The 22,054-nt window shown below is 39.5% G+C and overlaps 1 protein-coding gene across 1 annotated transcript in view; it reads left to right on the forward strand.

Moving 5' to 3' along the window:
* LOC108739092 (protein groucho-like) overlaps positions 1–22,054 on the forward strand; it is a 54,446-nt gene that overhangs the window by 5,775 nt on the left and 26,617 nt on the right. Inside the window, exons 3-4 of the mRNA XM_025973223.1 lie at positions 3,156–3,393; positions 11,839–11,852. Of these exons, the coding sequence (XP_025829008.1) occupies positions 3,156–3,393; positions 11,839–11,852 (252 nt within the window). The remainder of the gene's footprint in view (positions 1–3,155; positions 3,394–11,838; positions 11,853–22,054) is intronic.

Here is a 22,054-nt window from a genome sequence, read left to right on the forward strand (position 1 = left end):
CTTCATGCCTGAGAAGGTGTCCTACCAACCTATCTCGCCTATTTTTTATTGACTTCCATAGAGTCCTCTGTTCTCCTATTTTTTCCAATACCTCTTCATTTCTAACCTTTTCTACCCATGATATCCTCATCATTCGCCTGCAACACCACATTTCGAACGCTTCTAACCTTTTCTTTTCCGCCGCGCCCACTGTCCATGTTTTGCACCCGTACAATGCCGTGCTCCAAACATATACCTTCAATAACCTTTTCCGAGTTTCTAAATTAACCGTTCGCGAGCATAGAAGTGACTTCTTCTCTTTTGCATACGGTAAATTTAACCATATGTTTCCATTTAATCGTGTGGTAATGAAAAACTTTCGTAAATCTGTCGATCATTTCGCATATTATGTGAAATAAAAGATTAAAATGCCAGTTAAACGCGGTAGAAGCAAATTTTTTATGGGATGCCGGAATTGGGGATCGTTTATAGTACTGGCTGCAATGTGTCCTAAAAGCTGAAACGACGATGATGGCTTGATGTTGACATCATTTAGACAGGAAGCATGAAAAATTAAGTTAATGTATGATTTATTTTCACTCGAGGATCGAATTTAACCGCAGGAAGTGACGCAGCGCTCACTACCGCGGCTTCGCTTTATTTTACAGCCTGTTATGTGTGTGATGTGAATTTTAATGTGTTTAATGAAAGCCGTTGGTGAAAAAAGAGAATGTAAAACAAACATTTACGGGGTACTAAACCTGGAATTTGAGTACCTTTTTTATTGCTTTAAAATTTAATAAAACGCTCATGTTTCGCTCACCACTTAATCGGAAAATAAAACAGAATTTGCAAAACGATTGTTTTTTTATTTTGATTCAAAAATTACGAGGAATTTTTTTACCATTTTATGGTTTGAATTCCGTAAACTTCGGATAGCTCTGGATTCAACTGATTTAAGTCAAAAAGTGAACAGTTTTTTTTGATATACCAGTGCTGCTAATTCACCTTATAAGTGGGAGAAATTTCATATCCATGTAAATATACACGTACTTATTTTTCGTAACTACTTTATCCTGAGGAATCCCAGCACGAAGCCTTATGCATTAGCCTTCTCAAAATCAAATTTTTAAAGTTATTGATTCTTCTTCTTACTTTTATCTTACGTTCATTGTAAACTAGGACCATTATCAGTAATTTTTTTACTATTTTATGGTTTGAATTCCGTAAACTTTGGATACCTCTGGATTCAACTGATTTAAGTCAAAAAGTGAACAGTTTTTTTTGATAAACCACTGCTACTAATGAATTGTATAAGTGGGAAAATTTTCAAGAAATTCGTGACCAACTTGAGCGAAAGGATAATGCAAATTACTTGTATCAAGATAGCATTTCATTGCCCATATCTAAACGGTCATTAATAATATAATAAAACGTAACCATTTGCGACACGAATTCGATCATCCGTTTGCTAAATTAATATAAAAAAGCACCTGCTTCTTAAAGTAATTATTTGGCATAACACCTTTAAACTTCCATACCTCTTTCTTTACAACTTTCGTTGTGTTCCACACGGATGGGTTCTCGGTTCTGTAAGATTTATTGTCTGCAATTATTACGAAAATTCAGATTACCTACCTCGATTTTAAAGTGAGAGATTAATGAACATTAAACGCTCCAGCACCTGCTGCTACTGCTGCCGTTCGGCCAACAAAAACAACGAGAATATTCGTCGATAGCAGCGATAGAAGAACGCATTAACACTAATCCACACCTGCTCGCGCAAAATCAGCTGCTAATTTTGCAAGTATCCCATTAATGTTAATTGCGCTCTTAATTAAACTTGAAGATCTTTTACAGCGGACAAGGGTTAAACATCTAGAATACCAACCAACAATTACTGCATTTTCCTTTATGGGTTACAAGGTATAACCCGCGGCTTCGCTCGAGTTGATGTTCAAAATAAGTGTCAAAGATTATCGACATCATCATCATCATCATAAGGTCATCAGTCCTAAGACTGGTTGGACACGTACCTCCACTCTTTCCTATCCTGAGCTAAACTTCGCATTTCCCTAAAACTAGAACAGCCCACATCCTTAACTATTTGCGAACAGTAATCTAATCTAGGTCTACCTCTACCCCTCCTAACTCCTGTTTCTGCCTCTAATATGTCTCTGACTAGACCTTCATGCCTGAGAAGGTGTCCTACCAACCTATCTCGCCTATTTTTTATTGACTTCCATAGAGTCCTCTGTTCTCCTATTCTTTCCAATACCTCTTCATTTCTAACCTTTTCTACCCACGATATCCTCATCATCCGCCTATAACACCACATTTCGAACGCTTCTAACCTTTTCTTTTCCGCCGCTCCCACTGTCCATGTTTCGCACCCGTACAACGCCGTGCTCCAAACATACACCTTTAACAACCTTTTTCGAATTTCTAAATTAACCGTTCGCGAGCATAGAAGTGACTTCTTTTTATTAAAGGCGACACGACCCTGCGCTATCCTCTGCTTTATATCCCTACTACTCCTTCCATCCTCACTTATCTGACTTCCTAGGTATCTAAAATCAGCCACTTCTTCTAATTTTTCGTCTCCTATCTTTATATTCGCTCTTTCCCTACTTTTTCTTCCCTTGCATATCAGTATTTTAGTTTTACTTTTATTTATTTTCATACAGTACTGATCTGTCAGTACCGCTTCCATTTTATTTAAAGCTATCTCTAGGTCCTCCTTGCTAGATGCTAATACTGCTATATCATCTGCAAATCTAAGCATACTAATCTTTTGCCCTTGCACATCTATCCCTACAGTTGTACTGTCTTTAATGATGTTGATGGCGTCTTCGATGTATAGATTAAAAAGTAGCGGTGACAGTGTGCATCCCTGCCTGACTCCCTTCCTAATATTTACTTCTCTACGTTGCATCCCCAGCTCTATTACTGCCAGATTATCGACGACCACATAAAATTAATTTTGCTATCCCTCGGGAACACTTTTTTTTCAGGATAAAATGTACTCATCATTTTCTGTACATGATAGTTTCATGATAGGTTATACTTGCGACTTTTTTTGATATTAAAAGGTGTTGATAAGAAACTTGATTTTCTACAAATTATCTATGTACCTATATATATAATTTCTAAAAAATGTTTTCCTTTTTTTTCAGCAACAAAGGCCCGACCTGCCCCGTCTTTTACAACAAATGCACGCGCAACAGCTTCCAACCCATGCGGCACCCCCTATTCCGATGATGCCCCATCCAAGTTTAGCGGGTGGTCCACCCAGTACTGCTGCTAGTTTATTAGGGTTGTCGGGGGCACTCGGAGGACCTGGTCAACACCCTCTTTCCATGTTGGCTGCCAAACCCGACCTACATCGACCTGACGACGTCAAATCCAACAGCGGTAAGTCAGTTAAAATATACTTAAGTATATCTACTTAAACAAGGGTGCAAACATACATGTGGAAAGCGTGCATCATCAACAATTTTCCAGTATTTGTAACTGAGTTGGACGGTTGCGTAAATGATTCAATGACATAACAAAAACAGGCGGATGTTTTTGAATGAAGTGCTATCAGCACACAGTTTCCGGTAGAAAGACTGAATTTTAATTGGCTCTGAACAAGAAATTAACCACGATTACTCAGATTAGTTAATTATTTTTTGACATAGTCCTGTATATCTGAATGTTGTTGTAAAGTTCTAAACGATTTTCGAATTAAAAGACTGTCGTGTTGCATCAGTTCCAAGTACAGTTGAAAGGGTTTTATAAATATTTGCGGTAATAAAATGAAAGATGTTTTAATCTTGTTTAATTAAATGTGTTGGAGTTCTTTATAATTAGCATTTACTAGACGGTGTAGAATAATAAGAAGTCGTGTAGGCATTCGAAATTTATATCTATTCACCCCTTGTAACCTGCGGCAGGCAGCTCGACGTTCTCCCACTGCCCCGGCGCCGTCACTTTTTCAACCATTTTTCACACCGTCACGTACGCAGAAGTTTTTAATGACGTGGATAAGTGCCAGGCCCTTTCATGTTCCAGGTGACAAAGCTTGTTCGATATACCCCGTGTACTTGTTATTATGCCACGCGAGAGAAAGACGGCGTGAAAAGAGGAAAAAGGGTGGGTGGTGGCTGACGGGGGGAGAAATGGGATACGGGAAATGAAAAGGGACTCACTCGCGTTATTATGCACTCGTCCCGTTTTTCGTCGCTGCTGAAAGGGAGGAAAGGGAAGGCTTTCTGATGCGCAACCCAGTTTTAATGACTGCCGTTTGTATCAGATTTGCGCAAGAAGGGAAAAATTGGACGGCTATGAAGCGATCGCTTTGATGTCGTTCGCTCTTTCGCGCGCTACGAATTCGCGAGCTGTCATTAATGACTTTCCGAGAACGATTCGTAGTGTGCTACAATTCCGGGCGCAGCGTCAACGACAGGTGGGAGCGAGGGTGACGATATATGGACGTATTGGAACACCCTGCACAATATCCTGCCAGGAGCAAACAGTCTTTTGTGTAAGCCGGTTACTGCCTTTGATGAAATAATTAATGATGATCCATGTTACGAAAGTCAATTGAAATTTGTCTATAACCTTTTGGTTCGAACCGCCAATTTTTCATGTAAATCACTTTTCAATAAAATACATCAATTAGCCAGATTGATCCGTATAAATTCTTGGCTTTATCATAATAAACGGATGAAGAGGGACCATATAATATAAACTACACCGGGTGATCATAAGTCAGTAAACAGGGTGATCAAGTTGCGCGTCATCTTGTTAACGCAATGGTGTACCATTCAGGTCGATATCCAGTTTGAACATGATGAAATTTGTGGGTTTATGGTGGCAAACAGGTATGGAGGAGCGCAGTGCATGTTCCTGAAATAATGAACAGAACTATCTCGTGCGGCCCAGTTAAATAATACAATAGATATCGCAACGCGCTTGATCATATAATACTATGCTGATTGTTCCAACAATATTGTGACTAAATGCGCTATACCGGGTGATTAAAGAGTCAATATACAGGGTGATCCAGTTGTGCGTCATCTTTTGTTAACTCAGTGCTGTACTATTGAGGCCGATATCCAATCTGAACATATCGATATTTTACAATTATTAATAAATGTAATAAATATCGTCATCTGACAGATGTAATTACCACCCGCCACTGCTTTTTATCGTATAAACTTCCCTCATCATTGAGATTTTCTTAATTAGATACTGTTTTGTGTTCGTACACCCCTGTGGGGTTTGCGTTCAGTTTATCCTTATGGAATTTTGTCGAGAACGATATCTGCTATTATTGAGAAACAAGGGTGGAAATAATAAAGAGGGTGCTCTACGAAAAACGTGCTACAATTTACAATTACATCCTCTCAGACTTCTTGTTGCGAGCGTTGTCTGGAAATCGAATGGTGGAAATATTGTGCCAAGTTGAATCGTTTGTTCGCGGAAAAGGATTCTAATTAATTGTGTCGAGTTGAATGGTTCTTGGAAACTCCATTATTTCTTTTATCTTTCAACCGTTTTCATTATTGACTGAAACACAATTGATGCTTCTTTTACTTTTTCTTCGAAATTTTAATGTTTAAATTCTTTATCATGTTTCTTTGAAAGTACGCACGTAGTTTTTTTATTAAATTTATACTGGAGTTCAAAATTTTATTAGAGTATAACCAAACAATTTTTTGTCATTGACGTCTTTGTGTAATTGATCTCTTGTCGCTATGAAGGGAACGGTTTCCCCACGAAATATTAATTTAGATGCTTCGTTTTAGATAGGTAACCGTCAATTCTCGAAAAAGAAATGTCCTATTGAAAAGTATTCCTTTTCTGTGGTTTCTTTTCGACACGAAACGAGATGGGGAGTTAATCATATCGAATTGAGTTTCTTTTATAAAAAATGAAACGAAAAGGAAAGTTACTGATTTTAAAAGGAACAAATTGTGACCGAAGTTTTGATTGCGTTGAGCTTTAGAAAATTGTAAAGGGACCGGCGGTTTACGAATTACTTTCGTCAGTGATGCTTTTCTAGAAAACTTTTCTGGATTCTTCATAAACTGACGGAAATTTTTCAGCGAGAAAGCATATATAAGTAGACATTTAATTATCACGCCTTCAGGGGCGAGTCCAGGCGGAAAATTGGGAGAAATTTCACCCATACCTTCCCAAATGGCTCTCAGACATATGGAGCATTCAAAATATCGCGTGGGGAAAAAATGAATTGGGAAACTTACCCCTGAATGTCAAAAAAGCAAAAATAAAGAAATAAAAAATTTCAGTTTTTGAGGGTTACCTTGTGGTTCATCATCATCATAAGGCCGTCAGTCCTAAGACCTCCACTCTTTCCTATCTTGCGATAATCTTCGCATTTCCCTTTCTAACTTCCGCTTCTGTCTCTGACTAGACCCTCATGCCCGAGAAGGTGTCCTACTAAGTAATCTATTTCGCCTATTTCTCATTGACCTCCAAAGAGTCCTCTGTTCTCATCTCCTTGTGGTTAACTTGTCAAATATACTGTGCCTTTTTGTTTAGCGCAATTTCGCATTTTAGACCAGATTTTATTTTAAACTAAAAGAAGTGTTTCTAGATACAAGCTTGCACTTCTTTAATTCAAACTTGTGTATATTACTATTGCGTTCGGTGTGTATATTATTAGGGTAATGAAGGCAAACATTTTTTTGACGTGACAACGTCTTATAATTCGATGGAGCCGGCTGCACGCACGAAAAAACATGACTCATGCGGCGTTACCTCGCTCTGAGGCGTTCCATTTAAGGCTTGAAGTGCAAGCGAGAGCGCGGAACGAGCGACAAAGAAGCACAGTCGGCCTCCGCGTTCGGCAGCGTTCGACATCTGTCTCTCTCCTACTTGAGTGAGCGATGCGTCCGCGTGGACAGCTGCTATACAATAATACATTTCCATTTACCTCCTTCTCTATATCCATACAAAATATCTATCAAACAAATAAAATTAAAATTTTCTTTTGAAAAATGAAACCATTCCATCAGTATTTTCTTATGACGTTGTCACGTTCAACTATCGTCAGTAAACCGACTTTACAGACAACCGATTTTTTTTTTGTTTAGTTTAGCCTCGAGGAGGGGAAATCATCAAAAGACACCCCCCGAAGGGGGGTAGTGTCGGATTCGCCGTAGCGCCTACCGCCTAAAACCCCTCCTCGAGATGGGATTTCAACCTTAAAGCTGTTACTCCCAAGGGAAAATATTTGGCTATATTGGTTGGGGAGAGGGATATGTAAAAATGGGGATGGGAGTGCTTGGGGAGGGATGAAGGCAAACATTATTTCATCCACTTTTATATATCTCTCTTCCGCTTGACAAAGGGCTTTCAAGGGTACAAATCCAAGTGGTGTCACCGGCGTCGCCAGCGTCGCGCGTCGCGTCGCGTCGTTGACTGTGTCGGATGCTTGACAGTGTTCTTCTTTTTCTTTTCGAGAATAACGATCGGGTTGCGGTGTGAACGAGTCCTTTAAATCGTTGTTGGCAGCTTAGCGACGGGCTTTCGCTGCCTTTCGTCGGACCACAAAACGTCGCAGAAAAGGAGATCGTGAAGTGAAACCGGAACAAACATCTCGCACCAACAACGTCAACCGCTGACACCACCCTGGTTACAACCGCGACAGGAAAACCACCCTCTCATTTTCATTTTTCTTTGTTCATCGCAAAAATTAATCTCCTAGTTTTACGTTTCGTTCTACATTCAAAAGTCATGATAACCATTACTAGTGAAATCTCATTCTATACTAAAGACATGAATATTCCATTCCTCTCTATCTCCTTCTATCTCCCTTTTTATGCTGCCGTAAATATATATATTTAGATACGTTATAACGTCGAGATGGTGTGAAGAATTCCTTTAGCGTTTAAAATGGTACATACAAAATGTTGATAAAAGAATGCTTCTTTTATTAAAGAAATTATATTTTCTGGAAGGATTGAATTCCATCGCCAGGAAGAGCATGGAAAGTAAGTAAAAACCATCTATTAATCGAAGTACTACGATATTAAGGTGTTTAGGTACCATTATACTCTCAACGTCTATAGGTACCTACACATATTTTCCATCGAAACGTTGCAGTGTAAGTCTGAACATTATTACCTTTCTTCGCGTACAAAACATTTCGCTAGTGTCAAAGGCAGACACCTTAGCGTTATTTGAACAGACGGAATTCAATGAATTCACTCGAATACTTGCACGGAATTCTTTTACCAAACAGAGCGTCATTGCCTAGAGGTTTAGACCATTGCTTAGCGTTCGGGAGGAAGTTGGTTCGATTCTCGATCTGTCTGCCTTGGTCCAAGTATTTCTGGGTTTCCTTGGATCACTTAGGCATATGCTGGGGTAGTAATATTCCATCGGTAATCTTTCATTCTCTTCTGTCTTCATTTCGTTTGTCTCATCTTTCTCACCCGAACCACCCACCCATTTCCACGATTCCTGAAACAAGGCTGAAGAGGGCCTTCCGCCCTACTTTCCAGCGTAGTCCGGAGGGACTGCCCGCCCAGTAGCATTAACGGCTGGTGGGAATGTAACACCCAAAAGTATTTTTTTGTCTTTGACCAAATGGTATTCGAGCACATGCTGCTGAACAAACAGTCAAACAGTTCGAAGGTTGCCAAAGATAAATACGTTTATAAAGACACAAGGATGCCCGTTGTAAAAGGTCATTATTGACACAAAAACTGTAGTGCTTTTTTGACATTGACTCCACCTTGATTCGGTTTTATAAAAACTTGTTTCATATAAGGCAATCTAACTGCAGTTATTCGGAACATTCAGTTTCATTTTTGGCTAATGAAATCATTGAAATAGTTCGTATTTTTCCGTTTGTAATAAAAAACATAGGCTCGAACTTTGCTTGGACATACAACTAATGCAAATAGCAAGCAGTAATCTAATCTCGGGTGCGAAACATGGACAGTGGGAACGGCGGAAAAGAAACGGTTAGAAGCGTTCGAAATGTGGTGTTATAGGCGAATGATGAGGATATCGTGGGTAGAAATGAAGAGGTATTGGAAAGAATAGAAGAACAGAGGACTCTATGGAAGTCAATAAAAAATAGGCGAGATAGGTTGGTAGGACACCTTCTGAGGCATGAAGGTCTAGTCAGAGACATATTAGAGGCAGAAACAGGAGTTAGGAGGGGTAGAGGTAGACCTAGATTAGATTACTGTTCGCAAATAGTTAAGGATGTGGGTTGTTCTAGTTTTAGGGAAATGCGAAGTTTAGCTCAGGATAGGAAAGAGTGGAGGTACGTGTCCAACCAGTCTTAGGACTGATGACCTTATGATGATGATGATGAACGAGTTAGATAATTAAATTGCCTTAAAACAATATTTTACTGGTTTTATATTGGCACCGTAATTTAAGTACTTCTTCCGTACACCATAAATTAGGTAACTCCTTATATATACATCACATAGTTCGAGTGCATCGAAATACTTTGGTCAATATAACGTGCAAAATTATAACCCTCTTAAGTACCCACGATTGGTAGCCGGTAGCAGTAGCTTTTAATTATAATCTTGACGTTATCCTGTCTTTTTTTTTTGCTTTATTTCACGACCGTTTTATCTTTCGCATAAATTTTATGGGCGAGTGCTTTCTGGAGGCGGAGAACGATAGCGAAAGAGCGAGAAAGAACGAGAGAGAGATTGCATTAAGTATTTGTTAATGTTGAAATCTCTCCAGTGTAGGCAGCCAGTAAATCGAGAAATATTACCCGAGGGAGTTAGAGCGCCAATAAATCTAATTAGACACTTGATGGAATACTCGAACCGAATAGGGTCGAAAAGAGTGAATTGAAGGTTCGAGTGGCGAAATAGGTGGACGAATGGTGAAAGGATGTGGAGAGAGGGGGTGGGTTGAGAGGAAAGGCAGGAATGCAAACAGGGAACCCGATTGGAAAAGAGAACGATCCGGTGAACAGTCTACTTCAGATGCAAGGGTGCACAAGTGACAGGTCACATTCAAATCGCACACGATGACGATAAGACGACATAAAGGAGAAGTATACGGCTGAGTGGTTGTGTTGAAAGGATATAAGCGACATCTACATACATACATACATACATACACACACAGATGCATATGTGTATAAGACTATTCGAATATCTTTGAAGTTACAGATATTCACAAACGAAAATTCCGTTCAAACGTTAAACAATTTGGAAAAACGATCGGATCGGTCGAATTTTATTTTTAACTGTTCATTTTTAAACAAATCCCAATAAAATCCGTTAGAATACTCATCCATCTCAACCAATTGTTAACAACGAGATTAATTAAAATCAGTAAAGAACTTAAGTATCATTATATATGAAGGGATGAATGCTATCAGGGGTGGATATGTGGTGGTCTTACAGTGGTTCCTACATTTTATTCTCCCTTGCTTCATCCCTCCATACATTTCTATATCTAAGGATTTAGCACACCAAATCGTTTTTTGGTCGAATTGTTAACATTGTAAGCATTGTATCATGTCAGGATGTTGTTCAAAATTTTATACGAAGTTAAATTAAAAGATTTCATAACTATTAGTTCATTTAAGGGAAAGAGGCATTCAGTCAGTCGTTTTTCTGATATATTAAGGATCGAATTGTTATTGGATGAATAAGTGGATGTTTCGTCATCAATTCGTGACAACCTGTATACGTATAAATGCTTACATCGTCGTCAATGGCAACAGCCGTGCATCTCATGATTATTCTTTGAAAACGGATGCATCGGGGTGGAATCGGACGCGTCCTATGATATTCGGTTGGCATGACAACCGCAAACATATTTTCTCAAACTCCTCACGGCGACATGAATTCTTGAAGAGCGTATCGCGAAACTATTTGTAACAAAATGATATTGAAATGACGTAACCGATCTTCTATTCCATATTTACCCCTTTTCTTCCAGGAAAATAGGATATGCACACTTCAACGAGCATTTCACATATTCAATGATTACACTGTAAAACTTATTACATGTAACATATACGTTTATAAGATACCTAATAGGGTTATAAATAATCAAGTCGCGGCTGTTATTATGGAGGCTTCCTTTATAACGTATGTCCTTAGTGTATACTTCTAATATAAAGTACAAAAGTTTCTATCGTTATAAATAAATATTAATTTGATAATTCATTCATTTTCTGCTATAAATTACCTTAATTTAATTAGAAAAAAATTGTTGTTGTCGTCATACCTTCGCCGGGAATTGAACCCGGCACCTTTGTCTTCGTAGCTTAGTGGAGCTTAAAGACAACGGTCCGGGGGTCGATTCCCGACAAGGACAAGGAATTCTTCCTCGTAATTTGAGTTAATTTGTAGTGGATAAATAATGAATTTTCAACTTAATCACTAGGAATATCAATATGTTATAAATAAATAGACACTAGAGAAAGTAAATTGAAATAATTTTTCATCTTAATTTCATGAAGTAACGTCTTAGTAGTGAATATTGTTGTTCCCACTTTTTAAACGAGTCCTGTACAGTAATTAATGGAGTAATACCCATCGTGGTAATTGGACTGGATAAAACAGACTGCGAACGTCATGAAACGGTTATGTTTGCACCCTTCTCGCAATCAGCCCGGCCGTTTACCGGGTGTAATGTTCAGGAGCTATTTGATTTAACGAGATTTGTTGTTTGTTCCATGTTCGTGTTTGTTGTCGTTGCCCCGACGTCGTCCTCCTTGAATCCTGTCGTTGTTGCCGTCTACGTTCTGCTGTCGCTGCAAACGCTACTGCTACTTCTGCTCCTGCTCCTGTTGTCGTCTGATCTTCGCTTGTTTGCTGCGGTTGTCATGGTGCCGCTGTCGTATAGCAGAAGAACGACACGTAAGTACCTGCCTCTACATGTACAGATATAGGTGTACCGTGTACCATCTCATGCAGCCTTTATTCAATTCGATTTTATTGCCCCTCTTATTGGTCTTCAACTGATTGATGTCGAACTGATTTTCGTAATACACATTCTTGAATCCTCAAATGTCGGTCGCTTTGTCCTGGAAACGATTTAAGGGTTCGTACAGACGAACGCGATTTATTTCGTATGCAGTGGCGGTACACAATAATCGTCCAATACATAACAACAACACAGTATCGAGTTACTGCAACTGAAATATTTCAAATACTTGACCAACTGAAACGACGTGGCGTGCTGATGAGATCAAATAAGTGTAAAAATGCGATACATTTCTGACGAAGAAGAGGAATTTGGCCGACCTTCGAATGAAATAGTAGCGACGTTTGAAAGTGAATTTAATTTAGAAATTTCCCTGCCTCATTTCCTTCGAGAGTTGGCGAAGTTGCATTAATGCGAAAGCCTCAATCATGTGAGTAATTGATTCGTGACCAGTTCACTTTCGGGTGATTTGCTTCGGCCTCAGATACTATTGTACATCCACGCCCATGCTCGTAATTCCATTACATGCATATAAGTGCTTACGTACACGCACACCAGCAAACACACGGCACGGTTGTAATAATTATGTTACGCTTTATTCGCGAAAAAAGACATTAGCAGCGTAATAAATCAAGCAAGCGGTTGGCTGCTATAAGCTATAATATACATATGTACGTAAATCGGATCTAGACAAATTCGCCCTTTAATTAATCGCAATATTCTTCGTAATGCGCTAAAGTGAAAGAAAATTCTTAAAATGGCTCCTGCTTTCAAGTCTGATGGTTTTAGAGATTCATTCTGTGAATGGCGCAATGGTTAGAGCGTAGATCTGCCGCGCCATATTACTCGAGTTCGAATCCTGCAATGTGGTTAGCTTTTTTCTTGTTTTTTTTTTATAATATGTAGTAAAGAAATGTTAGTTTACAAACTACGAACATCAATTCGATGAAAATAAATCTAGCTGGACGTTTTATATCTATCCTGAGTAGAACTTGGTCGCCCAGATATTATTTAAAAGACTACATATACGTAAATATTCACGTTTCGCCCTTGTTTATATCGAGTTCCAATATTCTACGTAATAAGTTGCTATATAAATATGTTTGCGTTAGGAAGAAATGTCATTAAAACTGTATAAAACGTTTATAACCTTTAGACGTGATGTCAATCGTGAAGCCCTCCAGGGTCGTCTCCTGGCGGCGACGATAGGGATTGGGGACGAGTGCGACGGCGGCGGCGGCCCTCCCCGCGACGGATGAAGGGTGACAAATCACTGTCCAAATAAATGGGGTGCTAGAGAGAGTCGGTTTTCGAGATGAAACTTTTTCTTTTATGCGTTGCGGTTTGTTTGCGTTGTCACAGACGTTTTGATAGCTAATATTGGGAAACTACGTCGAATCCTTTGTCCTTAAAATAAAAAAAAAGGGAATCGACGAACTGCTTCGCAAAGTTTAAAAAACAAAACGTTATTGTAGGCGAATGATTTTTATCTATATTTTGGAATGCTTAGAAAAGGTTGTAGTGATTATAACACTGATTTAAATGTCCAATTTTTATATGATAAAACCCATTCACTTGTTACCAATTGATTTCAACNCGATACATATACAAAAATTCTGTTTAAAAACAATTTTCTATTTTATTATTAAATAAAAAAAAAGTCCTTCCCTTTGTACATTTCCTGGCAAATTCGCCTGACATTACACGCTTAACGGTTGGCTTGATAGCCCCTCTGTCACTGTTATAAAAGCAGAATAGCATCTGGAACAAAGTAGGCTTTTAACTTTTTCAAAGAGGCTTTTCGAGAAGGCTTTGCTTTTGATTTAAATTTCCGAGTAGAGTCAGAGAACGACCGAGAGTAATGCGATGTTGTCTCTTTTTCCCAGATTTAAATAAATAAATAATTCGTACCGTCGGAAAAGAGTAACAGCGAGATTTTTAGACCTCTCTTAGACTTTTGTTTTAAATATTTAAATAATGAAACCAGTTAATATTTGAATACAAATTATTTTTGAAATATGAGCAATTTACCGGTAAATAATTTTCAGTTTAGAAGGTGGATATGTATATATGTATATGTGAAGCAGTTGTAAAGCGAAACTTGGTATGTCTAGGTATATATGCTTTAAGGAAATGCCATCAAGGCATCTCAATTTCGAGTGTAAGATGTGCTCGTTATTGCGTTTCGTGCTTGGCGTGAAGCAATCTCCTCGAAAATTCAAAGGAGCTCACGGGCAACCTGCTCGACTTCGTCAAATTGACCCCTTTGGCTTTGCTAGCAAGACAGTAACGCGAAGGGAGAGTTAAAAGCCCTGTGCTTTCTCGATTCTATCGCCCGAAGCAATATCTTAAATTAAAATGACAAAATATATGCTACCTGTGTAAGTACATAGGTATAGAAATTGAAACGATTTATTGTAATTATTTTAAAACCTCCTCCGCTTTAAAAATTTTAACCAATTTCTCCACACAATCATCACATAAACGCATTATCTACATTTTACGCTTGGAAGGGTAGTAATCCGGTAAATTCATTTTCTTCAGTTAATATTTCCCCCGGCGATGTGGCGTGACCCCTTCCTCATTTTGTCGCAAATCCCTTGTCGTAAATTGACCCTCACGTCGTCCTCGTCGTATTGGCGTCATCGGGGTGACAACCCGTAATGTTCTTTTCCGTCGCAAGTAAAGAGACTTCGTCAGTGGCAACGGCGTTCAGCGTATTCCGTAGCTTTATGTGTATAAAGTGGTGAAATACACGTCAAGTCGCACCCTCGTTCTCAATTACGCCATTAAGCGTTTGGTTCTTCCCCGATTTCCCTCGGGACCACGACAAGCTTTCGCGCTGATCGAAAGGTAGAAGCAGAAAATGATAAATTCCACCCTACATGTGATATTGCTTGCATATTTGTAAACGATTCAATTTTTAATCGCATTCCAGAGTACAAAACTGAGATATTGATGCATTTTGCAAAATGAAGTCCACAAGTGAGGCGCATTCTATAAAATAAAGCCTGAGAAATCCAAAATGCAAAGCTCTTAGATGTACCCTAAAATACAAATCCAAGTACAAAGTCTAAGAAAAATAAAACCCAAACTCTAAGCGAAATCTAGAAGACGACGCCCAAGTACTAGGCGAAATCTGGAAGATAAAGTTTGAGATACAGACGCAATTTAGAAAGCAGTCCAGTTCTTCGGCGCTTTCTATACCACAAAGCTCAAGTATCAAGCGCAACCCAGGAAGCAAAGCCTAAGGCAGGCGCAATCTAGAACAGAAGATCAAAATCCTAGGCGTAAAACAGAAGGCGGGACCCAAGGACAAGGCGCAATCTAAAAAGCAGTGCCCAAGATACAGACCCACTCTAGAAAAACAAGGCCCAAGTCCTAGACGGAATCTGGAAGATAAGGTTTGAGTTATAGACGTAATTTAGAAAGCACTCCACATCTTCGGCGCTTTCTATACTACAAAGCTCAAGTATCAAGCGCAACCCAGGAAGCAAATCCTAAGGCAGGCGCAATCTAGAACAGAAGATCAAAATCCTAGGCGTAAAACAGAAGACGGAACCCAAGGACAAGGCGCAATCTAAAAAGCAGTGCCTAAGACGCAGGCGCAATCTAGAAAACAAGACTGAAATCCTAGGCGCAATGTAGAGGACGAAATCCGAGTGTTGGACACAATGTAGAAAGCAGTGCCTAAGACTCAGACGCAATCTATAAAACAAGACTCATATTCTAGCCGTGTTGTAGAGGACGAAGTCCAAGTGTTGGACACAATGTAGAAAGCAATGCCTAAGACAAATACGCAATCCAGAAAACAAGACTCAAATCTTTGACATAATCTAGAAACGAAGCCCATATAATAGGCGCAATCTTTAAAGCAGTGTCTTAAATACAGACGCAATCTAGAAAACAAGATTCAAACCGTAGGTGTAATATAGAAGACGAAACCGAAGTACTAGGCGCAATATAGAAAGTAGTGCCTGAGACACAGTCGCAATCTAGAAGATAAGATTCAAATCCTAGGCGTAATCTAGTAGACGAAACCCTAGTGCTAGGCGCAATCTAGAAAGCAAGGCCCAAATCCTACACGCAATCTAGAAAACCGAGCAGAGCACAATTCCTAAGTGTAATCTGTACGACAAAGTCCAAGATCTTATAGATGCCATAGACCAGGACCTTAAGTTTATTATGTGAAAATGTACGTTCTTCTACGTTCTATTTTTCCAGTTTGAAATCAATTTTCTTTAAAACATCATGACTTACTATTAATTATTTTGGTGTGGAATTTACCCCAGCTAGCGTTTCTGTCGCTACCCTCATAACGGTTCATCATTTCATTTGGTGTATCATATTGCTAGTAGATACAGCCAGTTTCCCTGGTTTCGTCTATCATCCCCTGTTACTTCTCTACACACACGCGTGACACACGTCTGTCGCCGGGGTGAATAATAAACATTTAATCTGTTTAACCAACCCTGCCTTGCTGATTTCGAATTTGTACAATTCTCTCTCTCTCGATCCCCTCGCTCAGGACGCTATAATATTGTTGTTGTTCGCAAAGAGTCAATGTAACAAACCTGCTTAGTTTTTACAAAGCACGCTACGTGGTATATGAATGTCAGAACGTAATTAAACCATGAAGGGATGAACCATGAAGGGTTAAAATATCGCAGATGCGTGCATCGGCTTCCATTATGATGGAACCGATTCCGATATCTATCGTTATTATTATTATACTGATACGAATGTAGATATGTAACTAAATTAACTTAATGATGTCGAGCGCGTATTTTGCCGATCCGTGTCTGTCCAGTTGGCTGATTATTAATTATTTACACTGTAAACGTGATGTTTGCTGGAAAATCGTTTAATTAATATTTTAACAATAACGCAGTATTCTCTGTGTGCGTTAATTAAAACTGTTATTATTCGAAATAACAATAATCGTTGCTGCAGGATGCTAATGATAATAATTCGTACAGAATTATCAAAATTTCATTTAAAATATTGTAGTGATACATCGGTTATAAACGTCATGAATTTAATAAACAGAAGCGTTCTACAATAACAATAAAGCCTGCTGTTTTTACCCATCACGCTTACGTAATACTCAATCGTCTGGCGAGAGTAAAGGCTTAAATTTGGACGCTTCAGTCAATTGACAGGTTCTTTTAAATATTAAAGTAATTTTTTTGACGTGATAACGTCTTATAATTCGATGGAGCCCGGCTGCACGCACGAAAAAACATGACTCATGCGACGTTACCTCGCTCTGAGGCGTTCCATTTAAGGCTTGAAGTGCAAGCGAGAGCGCGGAACGAGCGACAAAGAGGCACAATCGGCCTCCGCGTTCGGCAGCGTTCGACATCTGTCTCTCTCCTACTTGAGTGAGCGATGCGTCCGCGTGGACAGCTGCTATACAAAAATACATTTCCATTTACCTCCTTCTCTATATCCATACAAAATATCTATCAAACAAATAAAATTAAAATTTTCTTTTGAAAAATGAAACCATTCCATCAGTATTTTCTTATGACGTTGTCACGTTCAACTATCGTCAGTAAACCGACTTTACAGACAACCGATTTTTTTTTTTATTATATCGTGGTATACTACTTTAAGTAACACTCAGTATTACGTTACCGAGATTTCGGGCACTTAATAACTGTTTGACGCTTACAAAAGGGTCATAACTTTCCAAACGGCAAGATTGCCGGTGGAAGGAAGAAAAATGTCCGCTTCAAAGCTCGGCTAATCCGCTTTCCCTTTTCCTCGTTGCGCCTGTAGAGAGCGGCGTCGGTGGCGTCGTTTCCGCCGGTATCAGCGAGCAGGCAGTGTAAATGGTGCACCCTCCCGACAGCTGGGGGTTGTTAGCACCGCAGTTCGTAAATATTTACATCGACCGCTCTTGCTCCAATCTGCCATAAATCCCAGGAACAGGAGGAGTCGGCGTCGGCGTCGGCGTCGGCAACAGCGGTGGCCCCGGCGTCGAAGAGAATACGTGTGTATATAGAGATAAATAAATCCATAAACAAGTAACATGCCGTTCCAGAAAACAAATAAAATTTTATGGCTTCGGTTCCATCAGGCGGGAACGGTGTCGGCAACGGCGCGGCGACCCCGCCAACTTTGTCGTTACCGTCGTTGTTTCGCTTTTTTCTTTTTCCTGGCAAAAACAATCACGTTAAAACAGCACATTTTGGAACAATGTCACGGCAAATTGCCTTTTCAAACGAACATCTACTCGCAAAAAGCTTCCAATGGATTTGCAAGAAACAAAACGATTTGATTTTAATACAACACATTTTCGACTGTAGACTTATTACATTTCTTTATTTGTTAGCAATACAGTACAATAACAAAAGCTATAGCTGCTATAAGAAGGCAGCTAATAACTACAGGGTGTCGTTCAAAAACAATGGATAAACCTATCAGAAAAATTCATTCACAAACCGATGCCCCGTCTCAGCGCGAACGTCATGGACCGTATACGGTAAAACACTTGGTTAAAACTTCCGACAGCCATAATTCCGAAACGGAACCTCGTAGATGGGCGCTTTGACTCTTGATGTTTGCGAGCGCACAGCTCCTGAGTTCGACGTTTTGCGAGCTGTAGCTGGAAAACGATAGGAGCTATCGGAAAAATTCTTTCACAGGCGGATGCCCCGTCTCAGCGCGAACGATTTGGACCGTATGCGGTCGAATTCGGAGTTGATGAAAATTCAAAATTTTTAAAAAAATTTATATTTTTTTTTCTTCGAAATTAATTTTTTTCTGTACATTTAGGTACGGGCCAACCGTTGGTGAAAGAATTTTTGCGCTATCTTTAATAGTTCGCCAGATATGTTCCCCTAAAGATTTTATTCTCGATTGGGAAAATAACACTTGGCTAAAACTTTCGACAGCCGTAACTCCGAAACGCAACCTCGTAGGTGGGCGCTTTTACACTTGACGCAGAGCACAGTATCTCTAGAAATTTTTGATAACACTCCCATAAAGATCGGACCATTCGGTCGGGAAATAGGGGACATCGTGTGGCCTCAGGAAAAAACTAAAACGAACAAAAAGTAAATTTCGCCGATTGGGTCGGCTTTAACGCAGACCAGGAGTGTCACAATTTACAAATGCTTCCGTCAAAAACTTGCCGCATTCATTGGGCTTCGAAGGAGCCAAGTTTGGTAGGGATCGGACGTACACCTACGGAGCTACGGATTTTTAACCGCGGCCATGTTTGCGAGCGCACAGCTCCTGAGTTCGACGTTTTGCGAGCTGTAGCTGGAAAACGGTAGGAGCTATCGGAAAAATTCTTTCACAGGCGGATGCCCCGTCTCAGCGCGAACGATTTGGACCGTATGCGGTCGAATTCGGAGTTGATGAAAAATTGAAAATTTTTATATTTTTTTTTTCTTCCAAATTAATTTTTTCCTGTACATTTAGGTACGGGCCAACCGTTGGTGAAAGAATTTTTGCGCTATCTTCAATAGTTCGCCAGAAATGTTCTCCTAAAGATTTTATTCTCGATTGGGAAAATAACACTTGGCTAAAACTTTCGACAGCCGTAACTCCGAAACGCAACCTCGTAGGTGGGCGCTTTTACTCTTGACGCAGAGCACAGTATCTCTAGAAATTTTTGATAACGCTCCCATAAAGATCGGACCATTCGGTCGGGAAATAGGGGACATCGTGTGGCCTCAGGAAAAAACTAAAACGAACAAAAAGTAAATTTCGCCGATTGGGTCGGCTTTAACGCAGACCAGGAGTGTCACAATTTACAAATGCTTCCGTCAAAAACTTGCCGCATTCATTGGGCTTCGAAGGAGCCAAGTTTGGTAGGGATCGGACGTACACCTACGGAGCTACGGATTTTTAACCGCGGCCATGTTTGCGAGCGCACAGCTCCTGAGTTCGACGTTTTGCGAGCTGTAGCTGGAAAACGGTAGGAGCTATCGGAAAAATTCTTTCACAGGCGGATGCCCCGTCTCAGCGCGAACGATTTGGACCGGATGCGGTCGAATTCGGAGTTGATGAAAAATTGAAAATTTTTATATTTTTTTTTTCTTCCAAATTAATTTTTTCCTGTACATTTAGGTACGGGCCAACCGTTGGTGAAAGAATTTTTGCGCTATCTTCAATAGTTCGCCAGAAATGTTCTCCTAAAGATTTTATTCTCGATTGGGAAAATAACACTTGGCTAAAACTTTCGACAGCCGTAACTCCGAAACGCAACCTCGTAGGTGGGCGCTTTTACTCTTGACGCAGAGCACAGTATCTCTAGAAATTTTTGATAACGCTCCCATAAAGATCGGACCATTCGGTCGGGAAATAGGGGACATCGTGTGGCCTCAGGAAAAAACTAAAACGAACAAAAAGTAAATTTCGCCGATTGGCTCGGCTTTAACGCAGACCAGGAGTGTCACAATTTACAAATGCTTCCGTCAAAAACTTGCCGCATTCATTAGGCTTCGAAGGAGCTAAGTTTGGTAGGGATCGGACGTACACCTACGGAGCTTCGGATTTTTAACCGCGGCCATGTTTGCGAGCGCACAGCTCCTGAGTTCGACGTTTTGCGAGCTGTAGCTGGAAAACGGTAGGAGCTATCGGAAAAATTCTTTCACAGGCGGATGCCCCGTCTCAGCGCGAACGATTTGGACCGTATGCGGTCGAATTCGGAGTTGATGAAAAATTCAAAATTTTTAAAAATTTTTATATTTTTTTTTCTTCGAAATTAATTTTTCCTGTACATTTAGGTACGGGCCAACCGTTGGTGAAAGAATTTTTGCGCTATCTTTAATAGTTGGCCAGATATGTTCTCCTAAAGATTTTATTCTCGATTGGGAAAATAACACTTGGCTAAAACTTTCGACAGCCGTAACTCCGAAACGCAACCTCTTAGGTGGGCGCTTTTAGCCTGGACGTAGAGCACAGTATCTCTAGAAAATTTTGATAGTACTCTCAAAGAGATTGAACCACTCGTTATCGTTAATATAGTGAGCAAAAGTTTTCGACTTAACGTTCCTAATTCGATAAGTTCTTTCTGTTTCTGTTTAAGCTTTATTTCTCCATTTTTGGACCTTCATTCATAATAGATTTGATTTGTTGTTAATTTTTTTATGCACATATATAATGAAATAACGTTGAAATAGTTGATAGTATGTGTATATGTTGAATAACACATAAATAGGTATCTTGAGAATTTACGGCCTGTTTGATGCAATTTAGGTAGGGTGCTTCTATAATCGCCTCCGCTATATCGGGATGGTGGAAACAGATTTCAAAGGTTCCAAGTAATTATATACCTACATTAACATCGCAATTACGCAGTAATTTGGCTTAATTAAAATGCGACTTACTCGCGAGAGTCTGGCACTACTTTAATTAGATTCCGTTGTGCTTGCGGTTGCGACGCCAGGCGTCTCCGTGAATCTCGCCCTCGCTGTACCCTCGTCTCGTCCCCGACGCTCCCCATCCTACCACCTCCTTTCTTCGTCTTACGATACCTCTTTTCCTCTCACTTCCTCCGGTATAATGCCGACTAAAAGCTTCGGCGAAATTCTGAATTGTAAATTGTAACTTTAACGAAAAGCTCAATGCAACGAAGTGTGAATTAGCTGTTTTAGCAAATATTAACGTCAAAATTATATCACTGCACTGCAAAGGGGTCATGATCCCAAGCATTTATGAATCATGCTAGATATCAGATATTTTTGCATAAATTTTAGTATTTACTTAACGTAGCTGCAGTGTTTTTCTCTTTTTATTTCGCATAAATACATTTTATTATTAATACTATAATTATGAAACATTTTGACATTTATTAGGGGTTAATATCAAATATTAATGTGAAAATTAATTTTAATTTTCTCCCACTACAGACTACCCCAAGTTAATGAGGGAATAATTTGTTGCTGTTGTCACATCCTTGCTTTTCCCTCATTAACTTGAAGTAGTTTATAGCGGGAGAAAATTAAAATTAATATTCACCTTAATATTTGACGTTTTATTATCGTTCTCTTTAAAAATAAATAGTTAAACATGTCATGTCATGTTAGCATACTATTCTGCTTCGCTGAGCTCACAATCAGTCGTCTTGATGACCTTTTTGTATCTCTGCCTCGGTCTGTTATCTAGAATAGTTGTT

Source organism: Agrilus planipennis, unplaced genomic scaffold (genome assembly GCF_000699045.2).
Source record: "Agrilus planipennis isolate EAB-ADULT unplaced genomic scaffold, Apla_2.0 scaffold163, whole genome shotgun sequence".
Lineage (NCBI taxonomy): Eukaryota > Metazoa > Arthropoda > Insecta > Coleoptera > Buprestidae > Agrilus > Agrilus planipennis.